Source organism: Cyprinus carpio, chromosome A7 (genome assembly GCF_018340385.1).
Source record: "Cyprinus carpio isolate SPL01 chromosome A7, ASM1834038v1, whole genome shotgun sequence".
Lineage (NCBI taxonomy): Eukaryota > Metazoa > Chordata > Actinopteri > Cypriniformes > Cyprinidae > Cyprinus > Cyprinus carpio.
Genome location: NC_056578.1, coordinates 22,386,291 through 22,406,447, shown reverse-complemented (window position 1 = coordinate 22,406,447; position 20,157 = coordinate 22,386,291). Strand labels below are relative to the sequence as shown.

Genomic DNA, 20,157 nt, shown 5'->3' with positions numbered 1-20,157 from the left:
TAGTGACAAATATATTCAGATAAAGCTACATTCAGGTTAGTGTGTCCACATCTCTAAATGTAATTAAAGGTAACCAGGCTTTCCTATGTTAACCCAATTTAACTAGAATGCATTTTTTTTTTTATTCCTGCACCATTTTCAAGTCTTGTCTTAATCCAAACCAGTGAAACCAGTGCTTGATCTTTTTGAGCACTTTGATCTCATGCTCTCAACTGTCTAAAGACAATGATGTTTATGCAAAATTTTATTTTATTTAAACAGCGATGGAAAACAGAGCCAGACTGAAAGTTCATATTGTCATATCACACCACTTCAGTAAAAACATGAACACAAACACACGGATACATATCGAAACAATGTAAATTTTAAATCACTCTTAACACCTATAAATCCACATCAAAACCTCACAGAGCGGAAACAGTGGGTGGCACTGTCAACTAAAGGTTTAACACAACGTGTAATACTACTTGAGTCATTCCAGTTATAGGATGTAATGAAAGAACAGTGTGTGTGTGTGTGTGTGGTGTGTTTGTGTGTGTGTGTTTGTGTGAAAGCATTACACAAGTTAGTAAACTACATTAACACAATGATATGAAATGACATGAAATTTCAAGTAGTTTTAGCAGTGGGTTGTGATTTGATGTGCTATAGGCTTATTAATGTAAAATATAATTTTTGGTTTTATACTATTTCTACTCATTTCTAATCTAATTTCTATTGTAGATGTAGCTAATTCTTAATACTGAGAATAAATGGAATATAACATTTTATTTGTTACACCGCAGGATCATGTTGAACTAGTGATATCAAAATGGTATTGAAATGGTAATTAAAAATGTGAACTAACCATTTACACTCAGTCACAGACCCACATACAGGTAGTCACACAAAAGGATTCATACAATTAAGCTCTAAGAACTTCTAAACCTACAATACCGCTCCTGATAACTCACACTCAGCTCCAACACAACTTGTCTGTCAGTGGCAAAATGAACAATGAATGCTGTGATATTGAGGTGCTGCAATGCCACAGGCGTCCCGCGCATCTCTCTCTCGCCTGGTGCAGGTAAGCGCGTGCCAGCGCACAGCACAACCTGTTGCTCTCTATGGAGGCACGCAGCAGGAGTTCTGCGCATGCGTGAGCGCCTGGAGCCCTGCATCATCACCTCGCTATATGAGACCGGGCGCAGATACAGATGCAGTTTTCTTGAACAGCCGCACGAATGGATGGAACCGAAACGAACCGGAGGAACTGCGCGAGTACGGAGCAACAGAAGATGTTGGATTCCGGAGGAAACCAAAATGGATCTAAGGACAGAGTAACTCTTAAAAAAGAAATTGGTCTCTTGAGCGCGTGCGCCATAATTATAGGTGAGATGTTTCCTTATATTCAGTAAAACGCGTGCGCTCTAACCAGCTTCAACTTTCTCTCTCCGCATGTTCTTTGTCTGTCATTTTCTCTCCGTTTGCTTCTCTTTCAGCTATTTATCTCAGTCGTCTGCCCTAACTCTTTCATATTCCTTATCTTTAATGATATCCGTCCACATCTGCTCTCTGAAATGCGCTTCGCTCTAAATGTCGAGTGTTTGTGGTGAAAAACAAAGTATTAAAAAGCTAGGTCTTCAAAACTCATGTCCAAACTTATATCGTCACGCTGTACGACTGTCTAACTTCGCTAGGACAATAGTCCAAGTGAAGACAAAACAGCATTGCTTGGTTTCCGCAGAGAAGAGCGTCTCGTGCCATGCCGCTATTACAGTTCTCCATCAGACTCTGTTCATCAGAGCGCGGATTGCATCATTTTGAGGAAGAGAGTCGGGCTGAAACTCAACTCCGCGCTTACGTGGCTGCAACCCACTACACTGTGTCCTTCACGTGCACCGAACAAACCCACCATACGAGACTCCACTGCTATGTACTCTGCAGTCAAAAAATATAGAATTAAAGTAGGCGGAAGTGTAGACTTTCTTATGAGTATTTAAGATCGTATTGCTGCCTTAGATGCAAACACAGATGTCTCGTGTTATGTATGTCATGTATGTGTAGGATTATCTACACTGAAAGATGAAAGTGTTCATTGTAGTCAGAAAATCATGGTATAAGATTAAATAAGTTTTGGACAGGAAGGTACAACACAAATTCAAATTCATATTTTCTTATGTACTGTACAGCATCGTCAAAATTAAACATAAGTTAAACCACCTTTTTGTCATTAGTGTGCTGGGTTTCAGTTTCAATACAGACACAAACTTTAAAGAAATGGCTACAAAAAAAGCTACTGTACGTTTCCAACATTATTGTCCGGGAAAAAAGGTAGCTACAGTTCACACATGTTGATACATGTTGATATCCTATTAGGATACAAATCTTTATTTCTTAGCTATATATGTGGATCATATTAAAAAATGTCTTTATTTTTAATGTGACATATGACTAGTCTGTCTCTTTGAGGTTTTTATAGAGATATATAAGAAAGATTAAAGGGGATTAAGATTAAGATATAACTAATGTTAACTGTTTGATATGACCTTGACTTGACTGTAGTACGATCAGGTGAAAGTGGTTCGTTGTTTTGAGCTTGATTTTCCTGTGGAACATTAACATACAGGTGCATCTGTAGATTTCAGTTACTGTATGTTTATGGTTTAGTGGCTTTATGGGTAGCGCTTCACCACTTTAAATGTTTAACATTAATCTGATAAGAACCTTTAGGGTATAGAATTGCAGATTCATCCTTGTGAAGGATTTCCTAGAGGCAAAATAACTGCTGAAATTCAGCTGGTGTCTTATTTTCCTCTTGAGCATGGGAACATTTCTCTGTTCTAGAATGTCCTCCTGATATTACTCAAGCTCAATGACAGTTTTTATCAGTTACTTCACACAATTCTTTGCCAATGTAGTTTATTTTCTTCTTTTTAATATTTCTTTAAGTAATGTGGACACAATGAAACCACATTTACCCCATCACATCTTTAATTAATTAAACTAGTGGACTAGTGGTAGACTAAAATAAGTTTGTCAATAGCTGATGCCAATACCCATATCTAGAGAGCAGGGTAACCAATGGCCCGAAATCATGATGATATACACTGCAATTTAATTACAGCAAATAACACGAATGGAACACTTTTTATTTAGACAGTATGTACTTAAAGTTGACAAAGTTTTAAAATACCAGTGACAACGCTGTTGGTAAATTTTGGAACTGGAACAAAGGGGAGTTAATACTTCTGTTAATCAGCCAAGTGGACATTGTTTTGTTATGTTGTCAAGTGTGGTGTAGTGTGACCCCATGAACTTCATTCAGGAACTTTGAGCCTCATTTCACTGAATTTTTTGAGATGCGCTGGGCTCTGTCTCATTCATTCACAATACTACCAAATTCATGCGATCACCCGCAGACAAAGAGAGAACTCAAAGGGATTACATAATGCTTCAGCCCATAACCATGGCTGAGCCTCATATAATTGAAACTCTTTTGTTTAAGTTTCCTGAGGCATAATCATTCAGGCACTACACATGCTCAGGGTGGTTTGTCTAAGATGTATATGCCACGAAGCAGATCATTTACCTTTTACTGGATACTGGACTCTCATCTCGATTTCGCAACTGATGATGACTCTAACATTGCTGATCTTATTTATTGTGTTCTTTTGCCTGGAATGTACAGCAGCATTTTGACAGCTGCAAGGAGAGTTCTTTTAGGATACACTGTCTTGCACTCAAAAAAACCCACATGATTGCAGATTTTTACAAATATTTTTAAAAAAGATATTTCAGTTAAGAAACTGATATAAAAGCATAAGATAGACAGCATAATCTAAAATCTCAATTAAATATTCCCATGCACTTAGTACAATTGGCAAATGGCAATAAGATTTTTTATGTCTATCAATTTCTGATACATAAAACCAATCATGTCCTGAGGTGAAGGCTTCATAATTCAGTCCAGTAATGTAATTTATTTTTGATTATGTGAACAATATACACTAAACAACCCATTGCTGTTTCTCTTGTTTTCTCAGGCAACATCATTGGCTCAGGGATCTTCATCTCTCCAAAGGGGGTTCTAGATCATGCAGGCAGTGTGGGGTTCTCACTCATCGTGTGGGTTCTAGGAGGAGGGATCTGTGCCTTGGGATCTCTTTGCTATGCCGAGTTGGGCGTCACCATCCCCAAATCAGGTGGAGACTACTCATACGTAACTGAGATCTTCGGGGGACTGGTGGGGTAGGTTTATTGTTGCCCTCCAGAGTGGTACACTCAGTCTTCATGTAGCTCAAACAGCAGAGCATGGCACTAATGATGCCAAGGTCATTGGTTTGATTCCCAGGAAATGCATGAACAGATGCAGTATGAACTGTTCTGGATGAAAGTTTGGCAAATGCCTAAATGTCACTGTGGTGGTTCAGTTTGCATGTGAAGCACACAAGGGAACTTCTCCTCAGGGAGATTCACATGTGTTTTCTTGCTCGCTCAGATGCAACACTAACACTACTCAGTATTCTGTGTTTGTTTTGTATTGCTGATGATAAAGATGGCTATTTGTTTATGTGTTTTCACAGGTTCTTGTTGCTGTGGAGTGCTGTGTTGATCATGTACCCAACGACCAATGTTCCCTCTAATTTTTTTTCTTGCTGAGCAAAACTTTTCTCTATTGGGCGGACATTTCGGCCACCTGTGCAAAAACATTGTTTATACCAGACCTGTACAGCGCGCACACAAAAAAAGTGTGCTTTTTAAAAAAAACTTTTAACTTTAATGTGCTATTTGTATTTGATTTGACCCGTGACTAAATGATGTACATTTTAGATTACCTGATAAAACTTACTGAATATTATTTCACAAAATAATACTGTGAAATATTATTGCAATTTAAAATAAAAGTTTTCTATCTTAATATACTTTAAAATATAATTTATTCCTATGAAGCAAAGCAATTTTCAGCATCATTACTCCAGTCTTCAGTGTCACATAATCCTTCAGAAATCATTCTAATATGCTGATTTATTATCAGTGCTGGAAACTGTTGTGCTGCTTAATATTTTTTGGGGACTTGTGATTTTTTTGGGGATTCTTTGATAAATAAAAAGTTAAAAAACACAGTTTTTATTCAAAATAGAAATTTTGTGTTACAATCTACACTACTAAAAAGTTTGTGGTCAGTAATTTTTTTTCTTTTTTTAAAGAAATTAATACTTTTATTCAACAAGAATGTGTTAAATGGATAAAAAGTGATAATAAAGACATATTTTTAGAAAAGATTTCTATTTTGAATAAATGCTGTTCTTTTTAAGATTCAAAGAAAAAAAAGTATCACAGGTTCCAAAAATAAAAATAAAAATAAAAAATAATTAAAAATATTAAGCATTACAACAGATTCAACACTGATAGTAAATCAGCATATAAGAATGATTTCTGAAGGATAATATGACACTGAAGACTGGAGTAATGATGCTGAAAATTCAGCTTTGCTCCTCGGGAATAAATTATAATTTAAAGTATATTAAAACAGGAAACCAATATTAGAAATTGCAATAAAATAAAAAAATATAACTTATCAAATAAATCTGTATTTTAGATAAAATAAATACATCCTTGATGAGCAGAGACTCCATTAAAAAACAAGGTCAATTATTTATTAGGTTTATAATATAGGCCTAACATAATATAATATCAAAACAAACTGAAGCATTTAAACTGATAGAATAGAATAGAACAGAATAGAATAGAAACTGAAGCATTTAAACTGATAGAATAGAATAGAATAGAATAGAATAGAAACTGAAGCATTTAAACTGATAGAATAGAATAGAATAGAAACTGAAGCATTTAAACTGATAGAATTGAATAGAAACTGAAGCATTTAAACTGATAGAATAGAATAGAAACTGAAGCATTTAAACTGATAGAATAGAATACAATAGAATAGAAACTGAAGCATTTAAACTGATAGAATAGAATAGAAACTGAAGCATTTAAACTGAGATCTGTAAGTTAAATATTTAAAAAAAAAAACGTGAACGTCAATTCTTCTACACCTGTGTGTGACTGTAAATGTCTCTGAGTTTTGTTACCGTTCTGTGCCCATCATCCGCTATTTCCAGCACTTAATCAAGCCGCTCTTCTTTAATACATGATGACGTTTTATTTCACGTCATTGCGTTTGCGTCGGCGCACGATTTGAGCTATTTCGTACGCAACCATTAAAATATTCGGTTTCTACAGCGACTCATTTGCCGCACATTCCTTTTCTATGAAACTAACCGCATTCACCGGTTCTAACTGTATCGTGATATCAACTCTGTAGCGGTTTATCCGAGCATTGCAATTCATTCGCTTTCGCAAATGGCTTTCCCAACTCACTTATGCGTGTGCGCGGCACATTATTTCTTCTGCGCGGCTGCGGTGGAAGAAGTGCGCGGCCGCGCGCGCGCGCAGTTTAGAGGGAACATTGCCAACGACTCTGGCTGTGATTGCGCTCACCTTCTCCAACTATGTGCTGCAGCCTGCCTTCCCTAACTGCCTGCCCCCATACATCGCCACCCGGCTCCTCTCAACCACCTGCGTCAGTGAGTAAAGCACACACCATTAGTAATAAGGCAATCCTCTACTTTAGCAGGTCAGCTCTGATTTAGTACAGCCGTCTTGTGGTCGCTTAATTATATAATTTCCTAGATATAGCAAATCACTTAATAGAAATATATACTGTAGCGCATACTTAGGATGCACCAATATTAAAACTGTGTCCGATACTGATACTGATAGTGAAGCCAATGATTATATATGACTGATAAGCAATAAATGTTATCTATTAAAATTTTTAACTATTTTGTTTAAAATTAAAAATAAAATCATAAAAATTAAATAAAATTAGTGGTTTTAAATGAAAAATTTATATTTAAAGATTTGCTGTACTCCATCCATCCATTCTCCAAACCACTTATACTCTGTAGGGTTGTGTGGATTGCATGTAATAGTGTTATTAAATACTTAGCATGAGCTTATTTCAAGATTATTTCAATTCGTGAGCATTTGATGGAAGCAAAGGTAATTTCCTCTAGAGGAAATGAGCATTATCAATTATATATCCAAATTACCATCAATGGCGTTAAGTTAAAAAAAAAACTCTAATGTGGTGCTGGCATATAGTGCATCCCCAGTGCATACAGAGTTTCATTCTGACTATTAGAAATAGTCATGATGAGTCTACTTTGTCCTTAGTTCTGACTTTCCCTTTTTCTTAATCACTCCTGTGTGTATGTACCCCTTTACTGTGGTTCAATCTTGATCTGAGTACTTAACCGTGGTGGGCGCATGGCAGGATATTTTTGGAGCTGGTGGAGATAAACCAGTCAAATGTATGTCTATGCGTGTGTGTTTGTTTCAGAAGAGCCCCGTGACTCAGCTGGTTTGGACCTGTCAGATCTGGACATGGTCTCCCAGGAAGGAGTACTGGGGGTGTGTCAGTGTGAGGGCAGTGGTCCTAATGACAGTGCTGGCTGAGCTGAGCCATCCATCCCTATTTTTGGCAGCAGAATCTGTCCTGAAGAACAGCCAACTAAATCTTTGAGTCAGACGAACTCCAAAGAGCAGGGGCAGTGGCTCTATTTATAGAAGACACCTCATGTATTTGCCTTATCAAAGGATGCTGGATCTGCATCCCAAATCTCTGCACTCTCTTCCGATTAGCCAGATATTCGGGAACATATTTGTTTGGGTCTGGATAGCAGGGTGGGGTTGGTATCTATTTCATGGTATTAGAGCACCTGACCCTCAGGCTGTGTGGCATCAGACTCCATAATGGTGCCAGGCTTTGAGCCGGCGGAACATGTGGGCGTGTCCTCTGTATTGTGTATTGTTTGGGGACCTTGCGGTTGCCCTAGTTACCCCAATGCTCTCTGATGTAAAGAGCATAGAGGCGGGACTTTGTGAATGGCGCTAAAATACCGTTAAACCTGACAAATGAGGAGTGAATTATGATCTTTTGGAGTGTGTGAGTCATGCTTAGGAAGGGAACAGTTCTAACACACACCCTCCCACAGTCTGTCATTAACCTTTCGACCAAGCAAATACCATGTAATAAGATGAGACATTCAAAGACCTCAGGAAAACAGCCGTGGTCTTCATACACCTAGTACCATTTTTCCACATACAGTTCCCACACAAATGGCCACAAAAAAGTCCCTTGCATTGGATTTACAAGTTTTATCTGCTTGTTGTGTGTTCACAAACTTCTGCTGGGTCAGTCAGTGGTGACGACTGAAGCAGGGTTGGACGAAATTCAGAATTGAAAAACTGTCTCCCTTTCAGTTTATAGTTGGTATTTGAGTTGAAATTGGCATGTCCACAAGAAATTAGTTTGATGTAAAATGAGTGGATGAAAAAATTACTGGATTGCAACTCTAAAAAACAAACAAACAAACAAACAAAAAAAAAACAGCAGTAACACAAAAGTTATGTGACAAAACAATAACTACATTAATTTAAAAAAAATTTTTTTTTAACAGATTAGATAGAGAGAAATATGTAATTAAGCTAGCATGGTCAAAACAGATTTTAATTTGGATAGACTGCACCACAAAATGTTCTTCCATCTTTAATAAGATCGCTTAAAAATCAAACTAAAATCTCAAATATTATTTGTGAATTGGTGGGAAATTAAGTGTTCTTTCAGCATTCATAAAATGAATGACATTCTGTTAAAAAAAATACTGTATATCAAATACAATAGCAAATACAACAACTGATTATTTAAATTCAGGAACATGCTCTGTAAATACACAAACCTAGCTTGAAGTGGAGGTACAGGTTTTTTCAAATTGTCTGTGTTGATGCAGCAGTGGTTAATGGTAAACTGATGCATCTGGAAACCTTTGCATGAACCCCTGGTTATGAGTGAGTGAGTGAGTGAGTGTTCTTAGTTGCACTGTGTGAGAAATTGTCTGTATTGCACCATGTGTTACATTTGCCCTCCCCTTCTGAATGTTCTGAATGAATGTCACAAGCTCTGTCTACTGCAGTCAGATTACACACAGAGAGATACCCACACACACCCAGCTCCCGCTGGTCTGGATACACAAACACACAGACCTTTGTGAAGCGTCTTATTAACCTGCTTAATACAATTTAACTCAATCTCTCATTTGACTTGGAAAAAAGATGTGTGCCACATTACTTTTTTACAACTGTATCTTTAATGGCAGGTCGTTTACTGTTCTAATGCTCTGTACATTTTTTTATTGGTTTATGAGTGTGTGGAAAGCTTCTCCTCTCTTGTGTAAATATAAAGGCCACACACTCCAGATACTGAAAAGAGATCTGTTCATGTGACTCTTGTCTTGTTGCTCTTGTTTGCAACATTATTTCAAAAAGATAAATACTTAAATCCTGCCAAAGAAGTAAAGAAACAAAATATCATCAAAAAGATTAAATAAATCAATGCTTTTTCAAGCAGTCTTAAAGAAGTTTCCACATATGCTGGTCACTTCATTATTTTATTAATGTATTTTTTAATATATAAAACTGTTTAAAAAGCTTGCCATTTTCAACACTGAGTAAACATGAAAAACATACTTATTTCAGGCTTTGGCCACAGAGAGTTGTAGTGTTTAGCACATTTTTGTGTGTTTAGTGCATCTTTTGTTGGCTTTATCGGTCAATTAGCTGCAGAGGGATGCCCCTCTCGGGGGTTTGAAGTGAGTAGTTGTGTTTTGGCAGATTTAAAGGCTGTTACTGCACTTCATTAGAATTCTCCTCTCATTAGCTTTGTGTTCATTTAACTTCATTTGGCCACCCTTAGTCACTTTGCACTGTGATACAAAACAGAAGGAGCTGGAGTCAGATCCGCTAAAGCCAAACAAGAGAAAACAATACGCATGGCAAACACTGTAGTGCTCTGAAACATATTGTATAAAATTTTGTGTAAACACCTGTCACCGCACATTTTATATTAATATGAGTTATTTTTAATCATTTATGTTAAAGGGTCGTACAAAAAGTCATACAAGTTTAGAACAACATATTTTTGAGTGAATAGAAGGTAATATGTTACCGTAAACTGGCAAATATTTTTTTTCAATTCAGGTTATTATTACTAATAAATGTTACTATGATTTGAACATTGTGTCTTTGATCATCTTGCTATTGCTGTAATTTTAAGGTCCCTAAGGTAAAAAATCACAGTGACTCTTGAGGCATATTGTTTTAATCACATGGAACCAAGAGCGAGCCATTCTTATACAATCAACATATTTATAATTTTTCTGAATAAAATATAAAAACTACATTTGGATGCAGGTTTAGGTTTTAATTGTTTGCTTTTACCTGAGTTGTACTTTTATTTTAAAGACTGCTGTAGTATTTTGATTCACTGAATGCTGTCTGACCATGAAGGTGGACAGGTGTTGTGTATTGAGCTCAGCATCACACGAGCGGATGAAGTTGAGCAGGTTAGCTGTTAGTTTGCAGTCTGTGAGCCACTCTTCTCGACTGCTTACTCTCGCCAAAAATTCAGCTGGCGTCTGGACCATTTTTGTTGTGGGGCATCGGAAGCTGTTTGTCTAGGGGGGTCTGAGAGATGCCCCGCATGTGTTTGCGTGTGTGGGAGGGTAATTCCGGCCATTGATGGATGAGTGGGGGGTAACCCGTCTCCCCTTTGCCCAGTGTCTCCCTCGACATGCCTGGGTATACTGTGCCATCAAGCCCTGGAGACGGACCTCTGTGTTCCGGATCTACCGGAGCTGTTACACAATACGGCTGAACACAGAAGCCACTAACCTCAATCACAGATGTAAAGACAAGCGATGGCCTCTAATGCCTGTACTTCCGCTCGAGAATGTATAGTTGATAAAATAAGTCCCAGTTGTAATGTATAAATATTTGAAGACCTGACACTCATAGTGTCTGTAAATTACATTTCACGATTCCATATGTTTTAAGAGCTGCATGTTTTTCAAGGCTCCCACTCTTTTTAACCAATGAATTTGCATTATTTTTTTCAGTAATTTGTGATTTACAATTTCTACCTAGCTTGACAACCATAACAAGAATACCCCCCCATCCCGCCCCAAATTCCACGTTTTTATTTCCAGCAAATGTAAAAAAAATAGTATTAACATAAAAAGATCACTGAGACATAAACTGAACTAAAGATTTGCAGGCATTTGATGAACAGAAATGGAATAATGAGTCACAAGTCGCAGTGAGAATCTGGTGTGGCCACCAGCTGCTTTAATTCTCACCAGATTTGCAAGTTCTTGTTGTGAGATGTTGCCCTACTCAGCCACCACTTTTTTTTTTCAGATTCAGTGGTAGATAGGTACATATCTTTTTTTTTTTGCTGTGTTTATATTGATTATAAAAAGTGCCCATGGAGTTTTAAGATTTTGATCTTGAGGCTTTATTGAAAGTTTGCTGAGTGATAACCACTTAGCCATGAATGGGTCAGTGTTTTGCCTGCAGCAGTAAAATCTTTATTTCCCCTCTTTAAACTAATAAAAATGGACCATGTGACCAATTAGTGCTGCTCTGCCAACATAATCACACTGCTTCCATTACTGTCACAACCTGATTTGTTCCCATGACACTTAGAGTTTTTATTATTTATTTAATTATTTATTATTATTTTTTTGTGAGCAAGCTCTTTGTTAAAACATCTGAAGGGAGAGACAGTAGTTCTTAATATGTGATTATTAATAAGTTAGATTTACATTTTTAATGTTCATTTTTTGGGGATTGTTTTCATAATATTTAAGGGAAATGATGATTAAAACTGTGAGTTTGGACTGTGTGAATGAATAACTGTGTGTTCACTGCCTGTGTTTACAGTGTTCCTGACTTGGGTGAACTGCTCCAGTGTGCGCTGGGGGACACGGATCCAGGATATTTTCACTGTGGGGAAACTGCTGGCCCTTGTCCTCATCATTGTAGTGGGAATGGTCCAGATTGCCAACGGTATGTCAACTCAAGTACACTTTACACTTACGTTCTTGCCAACCGTTGTCTTAAATGAAACATGTTACTGTATCTCGAAAACAGAGTTATTTGTGCTGTCTACATTAAAACCAATGCAGTATGAAGTACAAAAGCATCTTAAATTCTAGAAATGTGCAGTGACATTAATTATTAAACATTAAGGGTATCACAGTTTTATACTGTATTGATTTTTTACCCTCACTTTCATTTGAAAGGCCAAACTGTAGCACAGATAAGCAATGTAACACATGTTCCTGAACAAACAGTGCCTATCTGTATATGCATTCAGTCCAAAACATTATATACATAAAAAAATATATATTCCCAATGATTTATGTATGTAAACTACAGAAGCAGACAGTGAAGTTGAAAGATAAAAGAGAGAAATAAGTAAGAGTGTGATAAACTCACATCTGTGAATAATTCTCCCAGTTTAATGCCATTAATCATCAGACACTCCCAGCACAATAAAGCCAGCTGTTGCCAGCCTAAACAGACCAGTTGCCTATTATCTAAAGAATAAAAAGCAAAAGATTCACTTTGAGTGGGCACAGACTACTGAAATAATCCAGTAAACACAAACAAATAATAGGCTATTTTGTAAAAAAGAGAGGAACTGATCTAAACCCATCGCTTCTAAAGCTTGGACCCTTTTGGAATGTGCTAACATTTCATGAATAATTCTCCCCAAAATAAAAATTCTGTCATTATTTACTCACCCTCAAGTTGTTTTTTCTTCTGTGGATTCTGGGAGAAACCATTCCTTGAACTCCCATTTTTTTTCAATAGTGACATCTAGTGGTAGATTGAATGCTATTATTATGAGTTGCTAAGCAGATACTTGTTCAAAGTGATTTACAGTGAAGTGCTTTAATCAAGGGCACAATGGTGGGTAGTTTCATAAATCACCCCTTCTAAAACTTGAACCAATAACCTTTACCGATATCACTTGCCGATATCAGACATCATACAACTGCTGACTTTGTAAGTGGCTACAGAGAAGAACTGGACACCTTACACTAAACGACTGAGAATGACACACTACCAGACTTTCAAGTCATTCTGAACACATCAAAAGTGTATTCCGGCCTTTAGATGCAGGTAATGGCTATGACCTACTATGGGAAGACTTTATTTTTATTTAGCGAGCTTGTCTGGAGGCATTCCCTGAACTGACAAGAGAAAGAAATGAGTAAACGAGAGCGCTAAGCAGTGCAGTTTCACACTTGAGTGACAGGACAGAGAAAGGCTTTTGCTATCTAGTGGAATAATGAAATCAAATTGATGAGGCTAGAGTGTCAAGATGAATATGATAGATTGTTCCCTGAAATATACAGCGTTTTATCCTACAGGTACAACCCTGAGGTCATAAACATATTTTCTGTGTCCTCTCTCTAGGACACTATGATGCATTGGAGCCCCAGACAGCGTTTGAGTTCATAAAGGATCCTTCAGTGGGGCAGATTGCTCTTGCCTTCCTGCAGGCCTCATTTGCCTACAGTGGATGGAACTTCCTGAACTACGTCACTGAAGAGGTGGTTGAGCCTCGCAAGTGAGTCTCTATTATAATCTATGTCACAATCATGGCCGGCCCATCTAACAGGCAATAGAGGTGGTCGCCTGGGGGGCCTCGTGAGGAGATGTACGTGTTTTAGAACAGTTACTGCAGAGGAAATATTTGTTGTTCTCCATTAACAAATTGCAATCAAACAACCCCACAGCATAGTGCACAAACATGAACACATGCATAGACCTTATAAGCCTAAATAACCCTGTGTAAAAGAAGCTCCAAATGACAAATAGCTGACAGATACCTTCTTTCATCACCAAGTGACAATAAATACAGCAACAGTATAAATAAAAGCATCCACCAGTGAAACAAAAAAGCGTTGTAATCTGCATAATATATTCATGTCGCGTAGCATCAAGTACCGTATTATCAACAGATTCCAAACCATCCTTAAAAGTGCTCAAGTTGTCGAAATGCACAAAATAGGTTTCAGAAAGGATTACTTTGTGGCTATTTGAGATGCTTGCTGTGTTTCAAGCACGTTTGAATGGCAGAAACAGCACTTCTGTTGCCAAAGACTAGTCACGTTTTCTCAAGAACAATCTGGGCAACGAATTAAAAGACTGTCAACAAAAAGATGCAAAAACTCTGAGCGAAAATGTGAGTAATCCATCTGGACATTAACCAGCCTGCTCTCTAAGCTCTCATAATCATTATTTATATTTCATATTTTATTAGTTATTAGTGTGTGTGTGTGTATATATATATATATATATATATATATATATATATATATATATATATATATATATATATATATATATATATATAGGGCATATGTAAATTAATTCTTTTTTTCTTTTCGTACTTGATTTTCACTGATTTTTAACTTAAATTCAGCTTTGCACCACTTTTTGTCTGCAGGTTTTATGTGTTTATTCTGCTACAGGAATGTACTTAAAAGAAACCAACATCTATTATTATACATCTACTATACACTGTTGTTATTGGTAACTAAAACTATTAAAATTGTTTCTGGTAAAATAAAACCTTCAAAACCTTGAACAAAAATGAGAAATGTTGCCTTAGAAACTAACTGAAATAAGTTGAACAAAAATTGAAAAAAAAAAAAAAAAAAGTTTACTTAAAATAACTTATACAGCATATGGTTTATTCTGGTGTGTTTTGGTTTGTGATCTAGGAACCTTCCACGTGCAATCTACATCTCCATCCCCCTGGTGACGCTCGTCTATACTCTCACCAACATTGCGTACTTCTCCTCCATGTCCCCTCAAGAGCTGCTGGATTCGAACGCTGTCGCTGTGGTGAGTTTCTCTGACCTCTTCTGGCTTATTCTGCTTAAACAATCTATTAAGTGCTTTCAGCATCTGTTTTTGTGTGTTGTGTTGCAGACATTTGGAGAGAAGCTGCTAGGGGTGTTCTCCTGGGTGATGCCCATCTCTGTGGCTCTTTCCACCTTTGGGGGGATCAACGGATACTTGTTTACATCTTCTAGGTAAAGAAACATTTGAGTACTATTAAAATGGCCTAATACAGCAACCCTCAAAACTTGCTTCAAACTAAAAGTTGCTTCATTGTCCACCCTCCACAGGTTGTGTTTCTCAGGTGCCAGAGAGGGTCACCTGCCCTACCTGCTAGCCATGATCCACCTTAAGAGCTGCACACCAATTCCTGCCCTACTCGTTTGTGTGAGAGAGAAAGAGCTATTTGCACACACAGAACATGCAACACAATACTGCTTTCAGTCTGCATGATTTGGTTGATCTGATTCAGGTCTAAATGGGGTCCAGAATGTTTTGTGAACAGATCCCTCAAACCACATTCAGAGGTAATGGAAACTCATGTGACTGTGTTGAATTTATTGTATAAACACTAGCTAATCTGTCCTGTTGTGTAAAGGTCCGCCTACTCACCTGTCAATCAACCACAGCACTAAAACAGGGTATAAAAATTGCTGGTTATGTGCCCCTTTTACAAGAAAATAACTGTTCAACTGAAATGTTTGGAAAAGCCTGTTTGTACTTCAGAGATTTGCTTGACATCAACATTCAATGACACAGATAAAGCACATTTAAAGTTCAGTTAAAATAGCAAAACATGTCACAAAACATCTTGTTTATGGTGAGAGTATGATTTAAAAGTACTTTTTAAAGTTTTTTTACTTTTTGATTCACATTATATCTAACTTATCAAGATTTAAACTGAGATTTTATATTTTTCCCCTCAGTATAATTAATGTTTTTTATCAAAAAACAGAATTAGAATCTTGAATATTTTGGAATGACAGAATTAATCATGGTTAATTAAATAAATCATCATTAGCTTTCCATCTATTTAACTTGTGCAGGAAAACTAGAATATTGCATAAAACATTTGCGAATAAAGCACTATTTCCATCCCATTTGTTCAAAAGAACAAATATTTCACTTTCTGGGAAACTGGCACAAAGTATCAGTACTAAAAAATTAAAGTTACTGCAACCAGGGAAACCTATGGCTGCCTTTTCCTACAAAATAAATATGCATGTAACATTATAATGCACATTCTCAGTTTTATTCACATCCAGTTGTTTCCATTCCTTATCCCGAAATTTGTGTAAAAATACCTGGATGGATACATAGCTATTCGCAGTTTTTGTTCATTAAAAAGGTTTGAAAATGGAGAAAATATCTCTGTCTAATCTGGGATCTTTGAATATTGTTTTGGAAAATGGGGCCTTTGAGTCAAAAAGGCTGAGAACTGCAGCATGATTCTTTTACTAAGTATAAACACGGTCTAAGTATCTTTCTCTCTTGTTCTCCATAGTGTACGGCGACCATAGTGATCCTGTGTATCGGGGACACGCATAACCTGATAAACTATGTGTCTTTTATAAACTACCTCTCATATGGAGTCACTATAGCTGGGCTGCTGTACTACAGATGGAAGAAACCCAAACTGGTCAGACCCATCAAGGTACTTGAGTCGCCACCTACAGACCAGGAAAATTGATTTAGATTGACTGGTCAGTGTTTAGGTGGTATTCACCTCTCTCTCTCTTCTCTCACTTTGCGCAGGTAAACTTGTTGGTCCCTTGCAGTTATCTAGTGTTCTGGGCAGTGTTACTTGGCTTCAGTCTGTACTCGGAGCCAGTGGTGTGTGGTATGGGGCTGGTGATCATGCTCACTGGTGTTCCCATCTACTTCATTGGTGTGCAGTGGAAGAACAAACCACACTGGATTTCCAGTGCTGTGGGTGAGCAAGACCAGCCAAAACGGCTTTGCATCGTTTTGTTAGCACTCTGCAATGAAAAGCCATCTGACATCTGTTAATGTACATGTGTTTCAGAGAGAGCCACCTATCTGGGGCAGAGGTTGTGTTATGTGGTCTTCCCTCAGGATGATCCTTCTGAAATACAGCCTCTTACAGAGAAATCAGAGCTGTGAGCGTCAGCAGAGGACTCCTCACACTGCTTTTTGGAATAGCAAAGACCTGTTTTCCATTCGTTCTTGAGTGTTTTCTTTGTCTGACGCTGTACGTGAGGAGATGCTTCCCAGAAGCTCCTCTGAGACTCAGCCATCACAGCAGAAGAAACAGTTTTATGGTTTTTTGTTTAGACATCACATTTCTCAGTTGTAACTGTTCTCCCCTCACATACATTTGTCCGGACCTCACCTTGTAATTGAATGCACCCTCTTTCTGTCCTGTCGGAGGTGAATTTCCATGTCCTCTTCAAGTTTTCCATGGGGGTTATTTGTTTTTTGAAAATTGTTGGTGTATTTTCATGTGCCTTACAGGATCTCACTCTGTTTTTGAGGTTTTTATCTTTACTTTAAGTAGATTTTATTAGTAATCCCCTATAAGTGAGCAAAAGGGGAATTGTTGAAGCCTGTTTACCTCTTAACCCAGTCTAAACTCCATCTGTGAGTCTGAACTTTCTGGTCCTCTAGTCCTCCTAATACTTACTTACTCCTTCAGGCAAAAACTTAATAACGTCTAGCTATGCTCAAAATGTCTATGCAAGAGTAGTGTAGGCACTTTAATGTAGTTGCATATTTTTAGCTCATATTGCACGATAAACTTCTTGCTATGCTTCCTGAATAAGCAACAATCTGCTGCCACTGTTTAACAGAGGCTCTGCCCCAGCACTTTTTAGCACTGCCAGCCTCTTAGCCTTATGCTAATGATAGGAACCATGGGATGTTCCAAGTCCTTTCTTTTTGGATAATGTTATTTACATAAAAGGTGCTTTACATTCAAAGAAAAAAAATCCTCTTATAGGCAGACACTTTTAACTGTTGTCCAAAAGGAGATTAATGCCTTTAGATAACCAAGACATTTGTTGCATTTGTTTTGAGCACTGATCATGGACTTTTCACTGAGCTATGCAACAGCTATGATATCCATCTCTTCGTTTTAAACTGACCACCAAACCACCAAAGTCCGTCAAACAGATTTTGAGAGTTTGGATCTGAAGGGGTTGTGATTAGCAGCTTTTTTCACTTTAAATGTCACCTGAGCTCCCTCTTCTGGTTAGATCTTTCTAGACACCCGATCCTTCATAAACACCCCAGTCCTCGTCTCTTTCCGGGGGTCCAGCTCAGTGTCTCTCAGACTAGCAGTGGTCATGTTCTCACTGCCCACAGCGGCAAGGCATGCTGAAAAGCACAGTGCAGTAAAATCTTAATGTAAATATTGCTTAAAGTTTAAAAAAACATCAGGGATTCATTGTGAGATCGCATTCCTGACATTAGTGAAGTGTGAGGTGTATGTATTAAAAATACATATGTTCCAATATTATATGCACTATATGCTGATATACATTTGTTTTGTAAAAAAAAAAAATGTTAAAAGGTGTTTATCAATAACAATATTAGCACATTAAATTTAATTCTGGAAAAGGCTGCAAGCAATTGTGTTTTACTACATGTGTGTTTTAATTAAAGACATGAGGCTAATGTGGTCTCATTGCAAAGGCTGCACCCTTCATAGTTGCATTTGCTGGCCACATGTCATTGAGTCACTCATTTCAGAAAAGTAACCATCATATTGCAAAGTAAAAAAGACAATTCAATAATTTATACCACACAAGAAATGCTTTTCTGACAACATGACCATCAGAGCACACGGACTTCGAAATGAGACAGAGCTTATGTTACAGAAATATATTAACTCTAGAATCCTATCCGTTTAGGAATTATGGTGAGGGTTAGGATCTTTTAGCAGGAAGTTTCTGTTATATGGCCACTGGTCTATTATGCTACAGAGCTAATTGCGTTCTTCAGGGAAGATTAGGTTTATCAGTGACTACACTTCGTCTGAATATCTAGTGAAGAAATGTGTGTTTAATGCTAAAAGTAAACAGTATTTTTCATCCTTTCAGAAAATGAAATACATCAAAATCTTTTTTTTTTCAAACATGTAACAACCTTGATCATAACAGACCTTACACAACCAGGTTGGGGAGGGCATGGGATGACTTACAATTATTTAACTTAATTATATAAAAGTAACTTAATTAAAATGCTAAAAAACAAAATTCCAAATAATATTTATTTTCCTCCCTCAATAACTATTGTTTTTATTCAAGAACATACAGTTCGTGAAACTTCTAGAAATACAAAATTAATTGTGGTCCAATATTGTGTTGGACAACGGGTGGCCTTTGAGTCAAAAAGGTTAAGAACCACTGGTCTAGGGTTTCAAGCTGCTGGACGAATAACCCTAAAAGACTTCATTGATTGTTATCTTTTGTCTTCTATTGGATTTTACTTGAATTCCACAGAACATAAAGGACACTATTAAAAAATCTCAAACAAGTAGTCATGTATGCAGCAAGTAAAGTCATTTGGCAGTGCTTAATCTTCAGTCATTTCAACTGAGCCCAACAAATGACAAGACAAAGTGCATGACCTCTCTAACGCAACTGAATCTAAAGGCTTCACACTGTATTAAAACATCCGCAATTCTATTAAATCTTTCCATCTCTGAAATGGAACCTATGAGATCAGACAAGAGATCCTGCAGTCTGAGCATGACGAATGTGAGATATGTGAAATAACAGCAGCAGACAGAATGTGATGAAGGAACAGACCGGCCCTTCAGAGATGGGAACAGCTTTTTAGTTTGATTAGTTCTTATTTCTAAGCTTGGACCAGGACCAAGTGTGCTAAAGCAGCAAGTATGACTTGCACCGAGTATGTGGCACTACATTTAATAACAGAACATACATACATTCACGGATATGGGAGCAACATAATTTTACTGGCAAACATGTCTCTCAAGTACCAAAGGCATAAATGCTGATAAAACTGGCTGATATGAAAAACAAAGACATGAACATGTGTGGGCTCAAACACAAATGTGATTATTGAGTCATTTTCCCACGACTCTGTGATGTCCTGATGGCTTCAGAACTCAGCTGAGGCAGCAGTACTTCTCAGTACATCTATAAATTACAACTGTTAACAAGGACATCCAGGTTACCGCTTCTCTCTCATCAAACATTATACAATCCCTGAGTTCTGCTTCCCTTCAAGAAAGACTCAGTCTTTTACATGGGGAAAAAGACATTAATTCAGTTCAATGGTGGACCTGCCATGATATTACAGTCTGGTAACCAGACTAACAAAACAAACCTTAAATACAAAAAAGCTGCTACAGATCATCAT

The 20,157-nt window shown here is 37.3% G+C and overlaps 1 protein-coding gene across 2 annotated transcripts; it reads left to right on the top strand.

Moving 5' to 3' along the window:
• The first annotated feature begins 1,138 nt into the window (after positions 1-1,138).
• LOC109094244 (asc-type amino acid transporter 1-like) lies at positions 1,139-18,483 on the top strand. Of its 2 annotated transcripts, none has more exons than XM_042760369.1 (12): positions 1,139-1,371; positions 4,026-4,230; positions 4,566-4,610; positions 6,466-6,572; positions 11,830-11,955; positions 13,375-13,528; positions 14,688-14,811; positions 14,899-15,002; positions 15,099-15,195; positions 16,313-16,462; positions 16,564-16,741; positions 16,835-18,483. In XM_042760369.1, exons 1-12 carry the CDS (start codon positions 1,224-1,226, stop codon positions 16,930-16,932), a joined length of 1,536 nt encoding a protein of 511 aa, XP_042616303.1. In that variant the 5' UTR covers positions 1,139-1,223; the 3' UTR covers positions 16,933-18,483. The 2 variants fall into 2 exon arrangements, with proteins under 2 accessions (XP_042616303.1, XP_042616302.1); XM_042760368.1 differs by having other exon boundaries at positions 1,142-1,371; positions 4,566-4,602; positions 6,458-6,572.
• The last annotated feature ends 1,674 nt before the right edge of the window (positions 18,484-20,157 follow it).